The following is a 12,263-nucleotide window of genomic DNA, read 5'->3' as shown; positions in this document are numbered from 1 at the left end:
GGTACACATCCTTGCCCATCGAAGGACGATCGTACTTTCTCAGCTTGGATAAGGGGGAACAACATGGTAGCGTCATGGTTAGTCCATTTTGTTTCCCTTCCTATTAGACAAAGTATAATTTGGATGGATAAGGCTGTGGATGTTTGGAATGATTTTGAAAACGAGATTTTCCCAAGGGGACCTTTCTAAAATATCTCATTTACAAATGGAAGTTTTTTCTTTAAATCAGGGTGAATTGTCTGTCACAGATTATTTTACAAAACTTAGGATTATCTGGGATGAGTTAGATAATTTTAGACCAAATACCATCTGTGATTGTTCTTGCTCTGCATCTTTGACCATTAGTAAAAGAAGAACTGAGGATCAAGCTATGCAGTTTTTACGTGGGTTAAATGACCATTTTCATAATATTCGTTCACATGTTCTCCTTATGGAACCTATACCACCTATATCTAAGATTTTTTTTCTTGTTGTTCAACAAGAACGCCAAATGGCTAATAATGTTTTGGTTACCAATATTAACAATGCCAGCACTAATCGTAATATCTCTACAAGTTGTTCTTTTTGTGGAAAAATTGGTCACACAGAGAATGTATGTTTCAAGAAAGTTGGTTTTCCTAATCAAGACAACAAGAATTTCAGAACCAACAGTCACATAAAAGTGTGCACCCATTGCGGTAAAACTGGTCATACCACTGACACATGCTATAGAAAACATGGTTTTCCTCCTGGTTTCAATTTCACTCATACTAAGACTAACCAAGTTCATAATGTTGTTCTATCTAATGAAGTTTTTTCTGAGCATTGCAATCAAGAACAAGAACAAAGAGACATTCGTCTGATAGCACAACAATACCAAGTTTTGTCTACCCTGTTCAAACAACAGACTGGCAGCCATACTACCATCCCACAACAAGCACAAGTGAACCAGGTGGGTTCTTTCACGGTTGATCCTGCTCACAATGGTGCGACACTGTCTCCAGCAGGTAATATTTCTGTCTTCAACACTATTAAACCTACTAGATGCCTCTGGATCTTAGACTCAGGGGCTACTGACCATGTATGCACATCTTTGTCTGATTTCACATCATATAAAAACATTCCACCTGTTCTTATTAGTTTACCTAATGGGCATCGTGTTTTCACTAAGTTTTTTGGGGATGTCATTTTTAATAAGAAATTCTTTCTCACTGATGTATTGTATGTGCCAGAGTTCACTTTCAATCTTGTCTCTGCTTCTAAATTATCTACTAATTTGAAGTGTCACTTAATTTTTTCATCCACTAACTGTGTCATACAGGACAATCAAACCAAAGAGAGGATTGGTATAGTTAAAGCCAAGGATGACTTATATGTTTTTCAATCTTCTGCTTTTCAAAATACTGCTGCAAACAATGTTATTCATTCTTTTCACTATACTGTTAAGGATATTAATCTGTGACATTATAGATTGGGGCATCCTTCTGATGAAAGATTGCGTGTTTTGAGATCTCTTTATCCTTTCATTTATGATAAACGTATGCCTGTATGTGATACTTGCCATCGGGCAAAGCATAAGAAACTTCCTTTTGCTTTAAGTAAGTATTGTACTGCTAGCATTTTTTATATTTTACATATGGATATTTTGGGTCCCTGCTCCGTTGCTTCTATGCATGGTTTTCGATATTTTTTAACCATTGTGGATGATTTTTCCTGATATACTTGGATTATTCCTATGCATACAAAATCTTAAGTTCGCAATCACATTGCTAACTTCACATCTTATATTGAAAATCATTTCAAAACTACTGTTAAGACTATTAGAACAGATAATGGTGCTGAATTTTCTATGACAAACTTTTTTTCTTCAAAAGGCATTGTTCATAAAAAAACTTGCATTGAAACACCGAAGCAAAATGGTATTGTTGAACGAAAACACCAACATATTCTCAATGTAACTCGTGCTTTACTTTTTCAAGCCAATTTACCTCCTATTTTTTGGCATTTTGCTGCTTTACATGTTGTTCTTCTAATTAACTGCATTCCCACTCCCTTTTTAAATAACAGATCTCCATATGAAAATTTTTATGGCAGTTTATATGATCTTTCTATTTTACGTGTTTTTGGCTGCCATTGTTATTCTAGCACTATCACTTCTCACAAAAAGAAACTTGATGAACGCTCTGTTTTTGGTATTTTTCTTGGTTTTCAACCTAATACTAAAGGTTACATTTTTCTCAATCTTAAAAATCATAAAATAGAGGTCTCAAGACACACTGTCTTTTATGAAACTCACTTTCCTTATAAATTGAAAGATGAAGTTAGCAAGAACCCCAACAATTTATCTTTATCCATCCCTTCTTCTTATGCTTCCACTTATGATTTTCCCTATGACAATTACACTGTTGAACCGATATCTGTAACTGCTGAACCTATATTTGTCACTGCTGAACCGGTATATGTCACTGCTGAATCGGTCTCTGTCAATACTGAACCAATATCTGTGGCACCTATGGATCAACTCATCCCCAATTCACCTCGACATTCCACTCGTCCAAGACGCACCCCTGCCTATCTTGATGAATTTCACATTGATCTACCATCTACACAGAGTGTAAGTACAAGATATCCTATCTCTAATTTTTTGTCTTATAATGCTTTGTCTTCTAATTTTAAACATGTGCTTTCCTCCTTTACATCACACACTAAGCCTAAAAGCTATGAAGAAGCTTCACAAGATCCATGCTGGAAACAAGCTATGGAAGCCGAACTTGAAGCTCTCTCCACAAATAATACATGGCAACTTGTTTCCCTTCCACCGGGTAAGAAACCCATTGGCTGTCGTTGGGTTTACAAAATCAAACACAACAGCGATGGCACCATTGACCGCTACAAAGCACGCCTGGTTGCCAAGGGCTACACACAACTGGAAGGACTTGAATTCTTGGATACTTTCGCCCCTGTGGCCAAATTGACAAAACTTCGCCTTCTCCTTGCTCTTGCTCTTGCTGCCACCAACAACTGGACAATAGAACAGTTGGACGTCAACAATGCCTTTCTCCATGGAGACCTCCATGAAGAATTCTACATGAAGCCTCCCCTTGGCTTTATTCTTCCCAACAAGAACATTGTTTGCAAACTGCAACGTTCCTTATACGGTCTGAAACAAGCTGGGAGACAATGGTATGCAAAACTCTCACACTTCTTGCTTTCTAATGGTTACATTTTTTCCTCTACTGACCACTCTTTATTTATTAAAACACATCACCATAACATCACTGTTATTCTTGTGTATGTGGATGATTTTGTCTTGACTGGAAACAACACTGAGGAGATTGCCCACATCACCACACTGCTGCATCACCATTTCAAGATAAAAAATATGGTTGACCTCATGTTTTTTCTTGGTCTTGAAGTTGCTCGCAACAGTAATGGCATCCACCTCTCCCAAAGGATACACTCTTGACCTTCTACATGAAACATGAATGCTGGATTGTGCTCCTGTTTCTACACCAATGGTTCACTCCTTACGCCTCTCCAGTGAACAAGGATTGTTGTTGAATAAAGAAGACTCCTCTTCCTACCGGCGCCTAATTGGAAGACTCATCTATCTTACCAATACAAGACCCGATATTTCCTTCAGTGTCAACAAGCTGAGTCAGTTTGTTTCTGCCCCTACCTCTACTCATCAACAAGCAGCATTTAGAATCCTAAGATATCTCAAGAATGCTCCTGGCCATGGCACCTTTTTTCCTCACCAGAACTCTATCCAGTTAAAAGCGTACAGTGACTCTGATTGAGCCACCTGCCCTGAGACAAGAAAAATTTGTTACTAGTTTCTCCATATATCTAGGGGAATCTCTTATCTCCTGGAAATCAAAGAAACAACAAACCATTTCCAAGAGTTCCTTTGAGGCTGAGTACAAAGCCATGGCTGCCACAACCTGTGAACTCCAATGGCTCACCTATCCGCTACAAGATCTTAGTGTCTCTTACACACAACCGGCAACCATGTACTGTGATAATCAATCTGCCATCCAGATTGCATCCAATCAGGTTTTCCACGAACGCACCAAACACATCGAAATCGATTGCCATATTGTTCGGGAAAAGATTACTGTTGGACTCCTAAAGCTGCTTCCAATCTCATTTTCCATGCAGAATGCTGATATCTTCACAAAGTTATTACCTCCATCCACTTTTCAGCTTCTGCATTCCAAGCTGGGAATGAAAAACATCTATTCTCAGCTTGAGGGGGGTGATAAAATTATTCTGGGCCCAAAGCTTTTTCTTTTTGGCACTGAAAGTTTGTTGCATGGGCCCACTATTTTTGGCCCAATACTTTTTTATTTTTATACTTATGTAAAAGCAATTTTAACATTTTAATTGAAAATACATCAGCAGTTTCTTTACTCTTCTCTCTTTCATATTTTCTCCATCTTCTTCGTTTCTCACCACATAGCTGTTCTTGAGGGTTCCATTTTATTTTGTTCTTTCTATACGGTTTATTCCCACGCACACTCTTGCTCGTTTTTCTCTTCATTGCAATTTTTGTATAATTTTATATATATATATATATATATAATTTTATCACAAAGTATAGCTCTTTTCTTAAAATATTATAAACTTCATTATGAATGCACTTTTATTTTCAAATATACTAAAAAATATATATATTATTAAAACGGATGTTTTTCCTTTTCACGACTTAAAAATACTGATAGTCTTCAGTAACTTCTCCCCTGCATACGTAATGTATTTGATTTTGTTTAATTACTTTTTAATTGCTTTATTATAATTAGTTCATTTTTTTTGTTTGAATTTAGTCTCTAACTTCATAAAGTATTACAAAAGTTTTCTCTTTACTTAGTAAAATTAAAATGTTAATATCCTATTCAAGTAATTGAGGGTTTACAATGAATTTATGAAAGGTTTAAAAAATTAGATGAAACTGAAAAGATTCGATAAGATGCACCCTCAAAATTAGATATGAGATTTTAAAATTAAATTTGTTAAAAATATAATTAACATACTTTTGGGGAGACAAAAATCACAGTATCATCCAAAATTTTAAGAAAATCTAGTATCATTATTCTGACCTCAAACTTGAAGCTTTTGAAATCTCGTCTCTTTAACTATAATAATTACAGTAACATTAACAATAAATATTCACGATTTTCTACAACATAAAAAAAAATCTAACAAATCTAAAACAATATCCATAATTTAAGAGGGTCCGCACGATCAGTATGGACCAGGTCTGCACGATCAAGATCATATTTTGGTACTTGATCATTGTGTCAACCGACATTACAAACACCATTACGTTTAAACAAGATTAGTGAAGTTAATTTAGCAATCAAGAAGTAGGTAATATATTTTTAAACATGATCCAACATCATAATTTGATCCAAGAAAATGTCCATAATAGCTATATAAATAGACATAAAATCCAAGAATCAAGTATATCATTCTACAGTACTCAAAATATCATACCGAGTGCCAAATACAAAATTTCACTTGAGTGTCTGAAGTATTTTTTGGGTTTAGAGTTTAGGGTTTTTGTAGAGACCAAGAAAAACTAGAAAGAGATGAGAAGAGTAAGAAGTTTGCTAAAAAATAAATAAAATTTCAAACTGACCGAGAAGAGCAACTCAAATCGTTCTATTGTTTGCAAACCGTTGTAGAAAAAAAACCTTTCATATCATTAACATTATAAATCAAAAGTACTTTGTTCAAACTTGGTAGCAGACAGAGTTGAAGATTAAGAACATTCAGAACATCGTTAAAAACTAGTCACATGGTCTTTTCAAACACAGATTCATTAACTATAAACATATTTGATCATTTTCACACATCAACAACCCAAAGAAGAAGAAGAGCTTGTTAACTCTGAATCTCTACACACGAGGAAAACACACACCACCTCTTAGTGGATGCCGAAATCCGATGTTCTCAACGGTACCAACGGTGTTCAAGAAGCGTCTGTTGTACTTGTAAATCTCCTCCAACATCATCGACCTTTGGAGCTGCTGGCTCCGCCGCTCGTGCGGGCACGAGCGGATCCGAGTCAGCCTCGGGCACCCGTGACCCGACCCAAGCCTGCACCCGCACGAACACTCCATCCGTGGTGGGTTCAAAACCGGGTTCGCGGGTTCGCCTTCTTCGCCGCCGCCACGGTACGACAGTGTGGTCCACTTGTGGCGTTCGGTTCCGTCGTGCTCGTCTTCGTGGCCCGGGTCGCAGAATTGGAAGGTTGAATACTTAAAGGAGTTCATTGAGGCTTGAGAGCTTGCGTCGTCGTTGTTCATGAACATGTCATCTGCGACGAGTTCATGTTCCAAGTTAATTATGATTCTTACAAGTAGCAAATTTTTGTATGGTTAAGATTACGTACAAAATATATAGTCTAAGGGAAAAGGAGTAGGTACCTTGAGGCCCTTCTAGAGCAAAAGGGTAATGGTTGCCACAAACATGGGTTTTGAAGGAGTTGGAAGCAGTGTGTCCAGAACCACGAGGAGATGATGGAGAAGATGATAAGAAGAAGGGGTGGTGGTTATTGACATCTTCATCTTCTTCGTAGTTAAAGCTGTGCTGTCGTTGGTGGTGACACTTAACCCTGTCCCTCCAAGTTGGAACTAAAGCTGATACCTCATAATCAATCATTGCAGCAATCTCCAATGGTTCCAAGTGGCTAATCTCAAGTTCTTGCACCATCTCCATCGCCACCTGAATAGCCGTGTCTTTTAATGTATCAAATGGGAAGAACACATGTCTCGTGTGCCCTGTTAGGAAACAAAATCTTTAGTAAGAGACTTTAAATGTTGTCAGGATTGAGAAATTTATACACAGTCTTGGCCAGTTTCTGTATTGCATAATCTAGTTTTTGTTAATGCTTTTATCATGTACCGTATAAAATTAAGTGAGGCCATGTTTATTTATTACATGATTTCATACTATCATCGATTTTTATAACATGATTATGTGTTACGTGCTGATTGACCGGGACTATCTAAATCGGGATGAAAGTGTGCATGCCTGTTATGTCAGATATCTTCACTTTGAGGAAAACAGTGTTGTCCTCTTCGTTTATTGAACCAGTAATTGTCATTTCTGCAGACTTTGTTTGATCACGATGAAGGTCAATGGGAAGAGGTGGGATGGAATTAAGCTTTAGAGTGTGATTTGGAAGTAATGGTATGTTTGGTGGCAATGGTATTTCAAGTTGGTCCACCGCTAAAAAAGGGTCCAGCAAGAGCTCCTTTGCTGATGGTCTATCCGAGACATTTGACAAACATTTTCCCACAAACTTCTGGGCTTCCAAATCTGGGATTCTGTAAAACGCATTAGGTAGCTTCCCCTGGTACATCAAATTATCCAAAGTATAAGAAACTGATGAATCATGTTAAATGAAGGGAAAATTGGAACAAGTGTTCAATTAAGCTTACCGAAGTAACCTTCTTGTATATTTGAGCTGGGTTGGCGCATTCACTGTATGGGAACTCAAAAGTAAGCAACTCTATCATGCACATACCAAAGGAATATATGTCTACCAGCTCGTTGTATTTCTCTTCATACAGTTCTGGTGCCATGAATTCTGGTGTGCCTGATGGTTCACATAAAACATAAAATTTCAGTTTATAACAAGGTCTAGAGAGATTAATTACTAATCATGTACAATTTGAAGAGCTAAATTAGAGAAAGAGGCGTTACCTATGACACTGTGGGCATGTTGGGAGCTACGAAGTATAGCTGCTAGGCCTAAGTCACCAATCTTGACCCTCCCCTGATGGCCATTGACAAAGATGTTGTCACACTTGAGATCTCTATGGATTACTGGAGGATTATGGCTGTGTAAATACTCCAAACCACCAAGAATCTGGCGAGCCCAAATCTTAACTGCTCGGATATCTACTCGCTTATACTTCTGCCTGTACCTATAAACATAAAATATAGTATGTTAACACAAATATATTATAACCTATGAAATATAGATGGTTAATTTAATCTGCATCGAATGGTATACAAGGTTCAGGGATTGATTGATTACTCTCTAAGTGTACCGGAGGTGAACAATTCAGTGACGAAGTTGAAGGTTCTGTTGTTGACATCGATCCAGGAACCATAGAAGATCATCATAGAATCATGGTTGAGGTGCTTCAGGAGATGAACCTCTGAATAAAGGCGCTGAAGTTGTTCTGGTGAGTGAAAGACATCACCTAGCTTGACTTGGTTCCAAGCCACTTCAATCCCTAGTAACTCATCAAATGCCCTGTACACAGTCTTCATTGCTCCTTTGCCAAGAACATCCCTGAACTACAAGCACCAACAATCACCATAATACATGTGAATTAGTCAATTAGATTAATCAACATGAAACAGATTACATCAATACTAAGCATAAACCACTCATTTTTCATCCTTATATAGTCATTCTAGAATCCATCAGAGCCTGGAACCATCCACTTTTTTAACATGCAAGTCAAGTCCTCTTATTCCCAAGCCTTTCAATGAATTATCAATTGTCCCATTTAAAATAAAACTAACTTCCAGAAAAACCAACTATAGTTCTGTCATTGAATTGCTCCCTGGAACGAAGTATAACAATCATGTGAATTCTCATGCAGCTTAGAAATCAGTTTAATTCTCAATTCAAATTGAACATCCATTAAGCCTTAATTGAGCCAGAAATAGGAACTAATTCATTACCAATTCATATTTGCCAACAACTTTAAATAAGCCTATTCTACATGGCACATCAATAAGTAAGATGAGAAATGAGAATCAAAGAAAATCACTTACACGGCCATATCGACCGGATGGATCAGTTTCAACATATCCAAGCTTAGACTTAACTCCACCACTCGTGCAGAATCTTCCCTTGTACATGTCTATATTGACTCTATCAGGCAATTCCATCTCAACAACTTCTCTGGCTTATTGAAGCCGTGCTGTGCTCACTACGTAAAGACACGAGTACTAATAATATAGCAACAAAACAACATAGTTATATATAATCTGAAGCTGACTTTAAGAAGCATTTGAAAGAGCGTGTTAGATAATACAAAGCTTCCACTCATGGCTCTCGTAGGAGACTCCAAATTATAGCCACAAGTGCCTTTGAGTAGTCACAACTAGCATTAACCATGCATGCTATTTCAACAGCACCACGTGAAAACCCATATATGGGCATGCTAAGTATTGGTTGAACAGTGTGAAGAGGGAGAAAGCACAGAGACAGAGAGACAGGGAGAGATGACAGTCTTTAAGATTATTTTGGAAATAAGAGGACAAAGAAACCGTTGTGTGTAGATCAGACACTAATAATGAGTTAATAATGTGGCATGAGTAGCAACCCGGAATGAGACCACACTAGAGAGTATGGATTCTGAGCCAAAGGGTGTTGATTAACTCATAGCTGGTGCCTTGGTGTTGAAGATAGGAAGAACAAAGGGTGTTTGAAGAGTAGGTTGGAAAATGAAAAGACCAAATAAGAGGAAACATGGGTGCTAAATTTGGTAAATACATTGGCATGGTTTGATAGAAACATTTGTGGATAGGAGTGATAGAGTGGAAAAAATCGGATTAGAGAGAAGGTGATTATACAAGTGATGAAGATTTGTGATAATGGTGGGGAAAGGAACAGAAAACAAAGTCCCAGATTCGGATATGCGCATCACAGACTTTGCGGGAGATTGTAGTTGGTGTTTCTGTAGACTACAGACTACAGTGGGAAATTTTGTGGTAACTCTTTCCTTGTCGCATATTTGGTCAATGAGGTTCTCTAGATTATTTAAGTGCACGAAATTGTTTCTAATTGGAACACGTGTCATTCGAAACTTCAATTTTTAACGCTCTCCGTATAAATTTGTTTTCTTTTTTTTTCAATTTGATATTAATATGAAATACCAAAACTGACAATCAAATCTAATTTCACTAGCAATACATGACTTCCACTGACTGAATATAAATTTTAATAAAAGGGATTTTAAATTATTATTATAGACATCTTTTAAGTTAGTTTGGATCAGTTGGTCTGAGTGAAATATTCTCTTTGTTCCTCTTAATACTCCTAGTAACTGATATCATGTAAGCTCTAATGAATGAGGATGGGTACGTTCAAAGAATACTTTCAATGCTACGATAAGTGAAGATAATAAATATTGTTCAATAAAGATTGGTTGGAGTACATATTTATAAGATTGTACTGAATTTTTGATACTAGACCTGGGTTAGGGTATCGAGTTAATCTTGACATTAAGGTAACATTTCGCACAACAATTATGCTAATCATACCGTATAAATGAATGCTTGAGAACTATTTGATGAGTATTCGACCATGAATATTCAATTGCTTAAATTGAGAGATCTCAATTTTATATAGTAAACAAACCATGTTTATGATTTTGCGTAAGAAAATGTTACTTGAATTGGATAAGATTGTTAGGAAGGATAAAATTATGTATCTATTTATCTAACTTAATTGCATTCCAAATATAAATTCAAAATTGGTGGTTAAATTAAAATAATATGATTTAGCAATAGTTAATCCTTGTATGAAGCGACATGTTGAATCATTTATTGATGTTAAAATGCATATTCTTTACTTAAAATATGATTATATTTAATTTATTGATATTAGATTTGTATTTGAATTTTAGTCGGATCACTCAAATTAATTTTTAAAATTTTATTGAATATTGTGTTAACATGTATGATATATTTTTTTCAGATTATCTAGAAACAAAATTTACTTAGTTAATTATCAAGTGAACTTAATTTCTTTAACTCAAATTCATACACACTAAATAATGGAAAAAGTTACATGAATTCCATAATGAAAAAATATCTCCATTGAGGCAATTGTCTTGAAGTTAGGTATCAACTTACTATACTAAGAAAATACATAACACAATCCAACTAGACAAGATAGATATTATGACTAAACCCAAATAGACAAGATAGATATTATGACTAATATATGAGGATATTTCAAAATACTTTAGACCCTATTGAGGGATTCATATTTTTTTAGATCCCTTTATACCTTTATTTCCTTCTCAGGGTAAACAAATTATTTCTTATCGAGGTATTAGGATAAGATGGCAACCACTTGGAATGAAGCAACAAGTTCTAAGAATTGTTGTAATAAAAAATGTTGTTACCTTAGTTGCAGGAGAAAAAGATGGAATTAAAGCAACAAAATGATAAAATAGAAAAAGAGAAATGTAAAGGAGTAAAGAAGTAAAAACCCAAAATTACAAAGTCTAGGATTAGGACAGAGTGAGTTTAGGATGAAGTTATTTTTGGTGAATGTTTCCAGCCATATGATAGCTAAAAAGATCCTCATAAGCATTAGATGGTGTTCTCTTAGACTTAAATGTTGATCAATAATAAAGCGAGTGAAATTATGTGTTACAGAAAATAGGAAAAAAAAAGTTTTACATTTAGGAATTTCATTCTATTTAATTTTCAATCTTAGATTCATTTTCAATTTTTCCTCAATTTGACCTTCCTTATTCCATTAGAGGATTTTTGGAGTTAAAGAAGTCCAAAATTGATTCTCTAAATATCTTTGGAAAGATATTAGAAGTCCTTGAAAAATTAGGTTAATTTGGATGAATTCAAATTTCCACTAGTAGCTGGACTTTTTTTGTGTAATTTAATAATTTCTTTAGTTGTGAGGTCTCAGTGTGTAAAATCAATGTCCAAATTTTTGTGCATATTGTTCACGATTTTCATGAACTCGTTGATCCAAAATGTCAAATAAATAAAGAAAAAATATTGAACGTATTTGAAGAATTTATCTTATTTTATTATTTATTTAATTTCTGTAGATTTTATCTTATCCCATCGTTAAGATGAAAGTATCATATATACCAATAAATTGAGTTTAAATATTAAAATCTACCAAACCAAGTATATGAACCTAAATTGAATTATAAATGCACGACTTTTCTCCAAAATGGTGTAATCCAAGAATATAATTAACTCAATTAATTAAATCTATAAATCTATAAAGAATACACTGAGTAAATGAGCGTAAAGTCCAAATCTAATTTCCAGATAATAAAATATTAGAAATAATTTTTTTAATTAATATTAGTTAGAATCACATGGTGGGTGTTTTTTTTGCGTAGGTGAAGCGTGGACTTAGCCTACAAGGAGTATAGAAATTTATAAAAAATTGTGAGTTTGACCCACGCTAAGCCTACACAAAATTATATTAGCGTGGGCCAAGCCTTCAAAATGTCCAAGTAGTTATAAAAAATTGTGAGTTTGAG

The 12,263-nt window shown here is 35.4% G+C and overlaps 1 protein-coding gene across 1 annotated transcript; it reads right to left on the bottom strand.

Moving 5' to 3' along the window:
- Nucleotides 1-5,736: 5,736 nt before the first annotated feature.
- Nucleotides 5,737-9,744, bottom strand: LOC137826018 (probable serine/threonine-protein kinase WNK5). Its single transcript, XM_068631857.1, has 7 exons — nucleotides 8,782-9,744; nucleotides 8,030-8,295; nucleotides 7,693-7,916; nucleotides 7,428-7,585; nucleotides 7,018-7,339; nucleotides 6,411-6,764; nucleotides 5,737-6,301 (listed from the first exon to the last, which is right to left on the bottom strand). Exons 1-7 carry the CDS (start codon nucleotides 8,896-8,898, stop codon nucleotides 5,880-5,882), a joined length of 1,863 nt encoding a protein of 620 aa, XP_068487958.1. The 5' UTR covers nucleotides 8,899-9,744; the 3' UTR covers nucleotides 5,737-5,879.
- Nucleotides 9,745-12,263: the final 2,519 nt, after the last annotated feature.

This window comes from Phaseolus vulgaris, chromosome 8 (assembly GCF_000499845.2).
Source record: "Phaseolus vulgaris cultivar G19833 chromosome 8, P. vulgaris v2.0, whole genome shotgun sequence".
NCBI lineage: Eukaryota > Viridiplantae > Streptophyta > Magnoliopsida > Fabales > Fabaceae > Phaseolus > Phaseolus vulgaris.
The sequence above is the reverse complement of the archived record's forward strand: the minus strand, read 5'-3'. Positions and strand labels throughout refer to the sequence as shown.

Coding starts and splice junctions, on each gene's coding strand:
- LOC137826018 (XM_068631857.1), bottom strand. CDS start 8,898: ATGGAATTGCCTGATAGAGTCAATATAGACATGTACAAGGGAAGATTC. Junction 7,340..7,427: donor TATACAAGAAGGTTACTTCG/GTAAGCTTAATT, acceptor TTGATGTACCAG/GGGAAGCTACCTAATGCGTT. Junction 6,302..6,410: donor TGCTCTAGAAGGGCCTCAAG/GTACCTACTCCT, acceptor AACTCGTCGCAG/ATGACATGTTCATGAACAAC.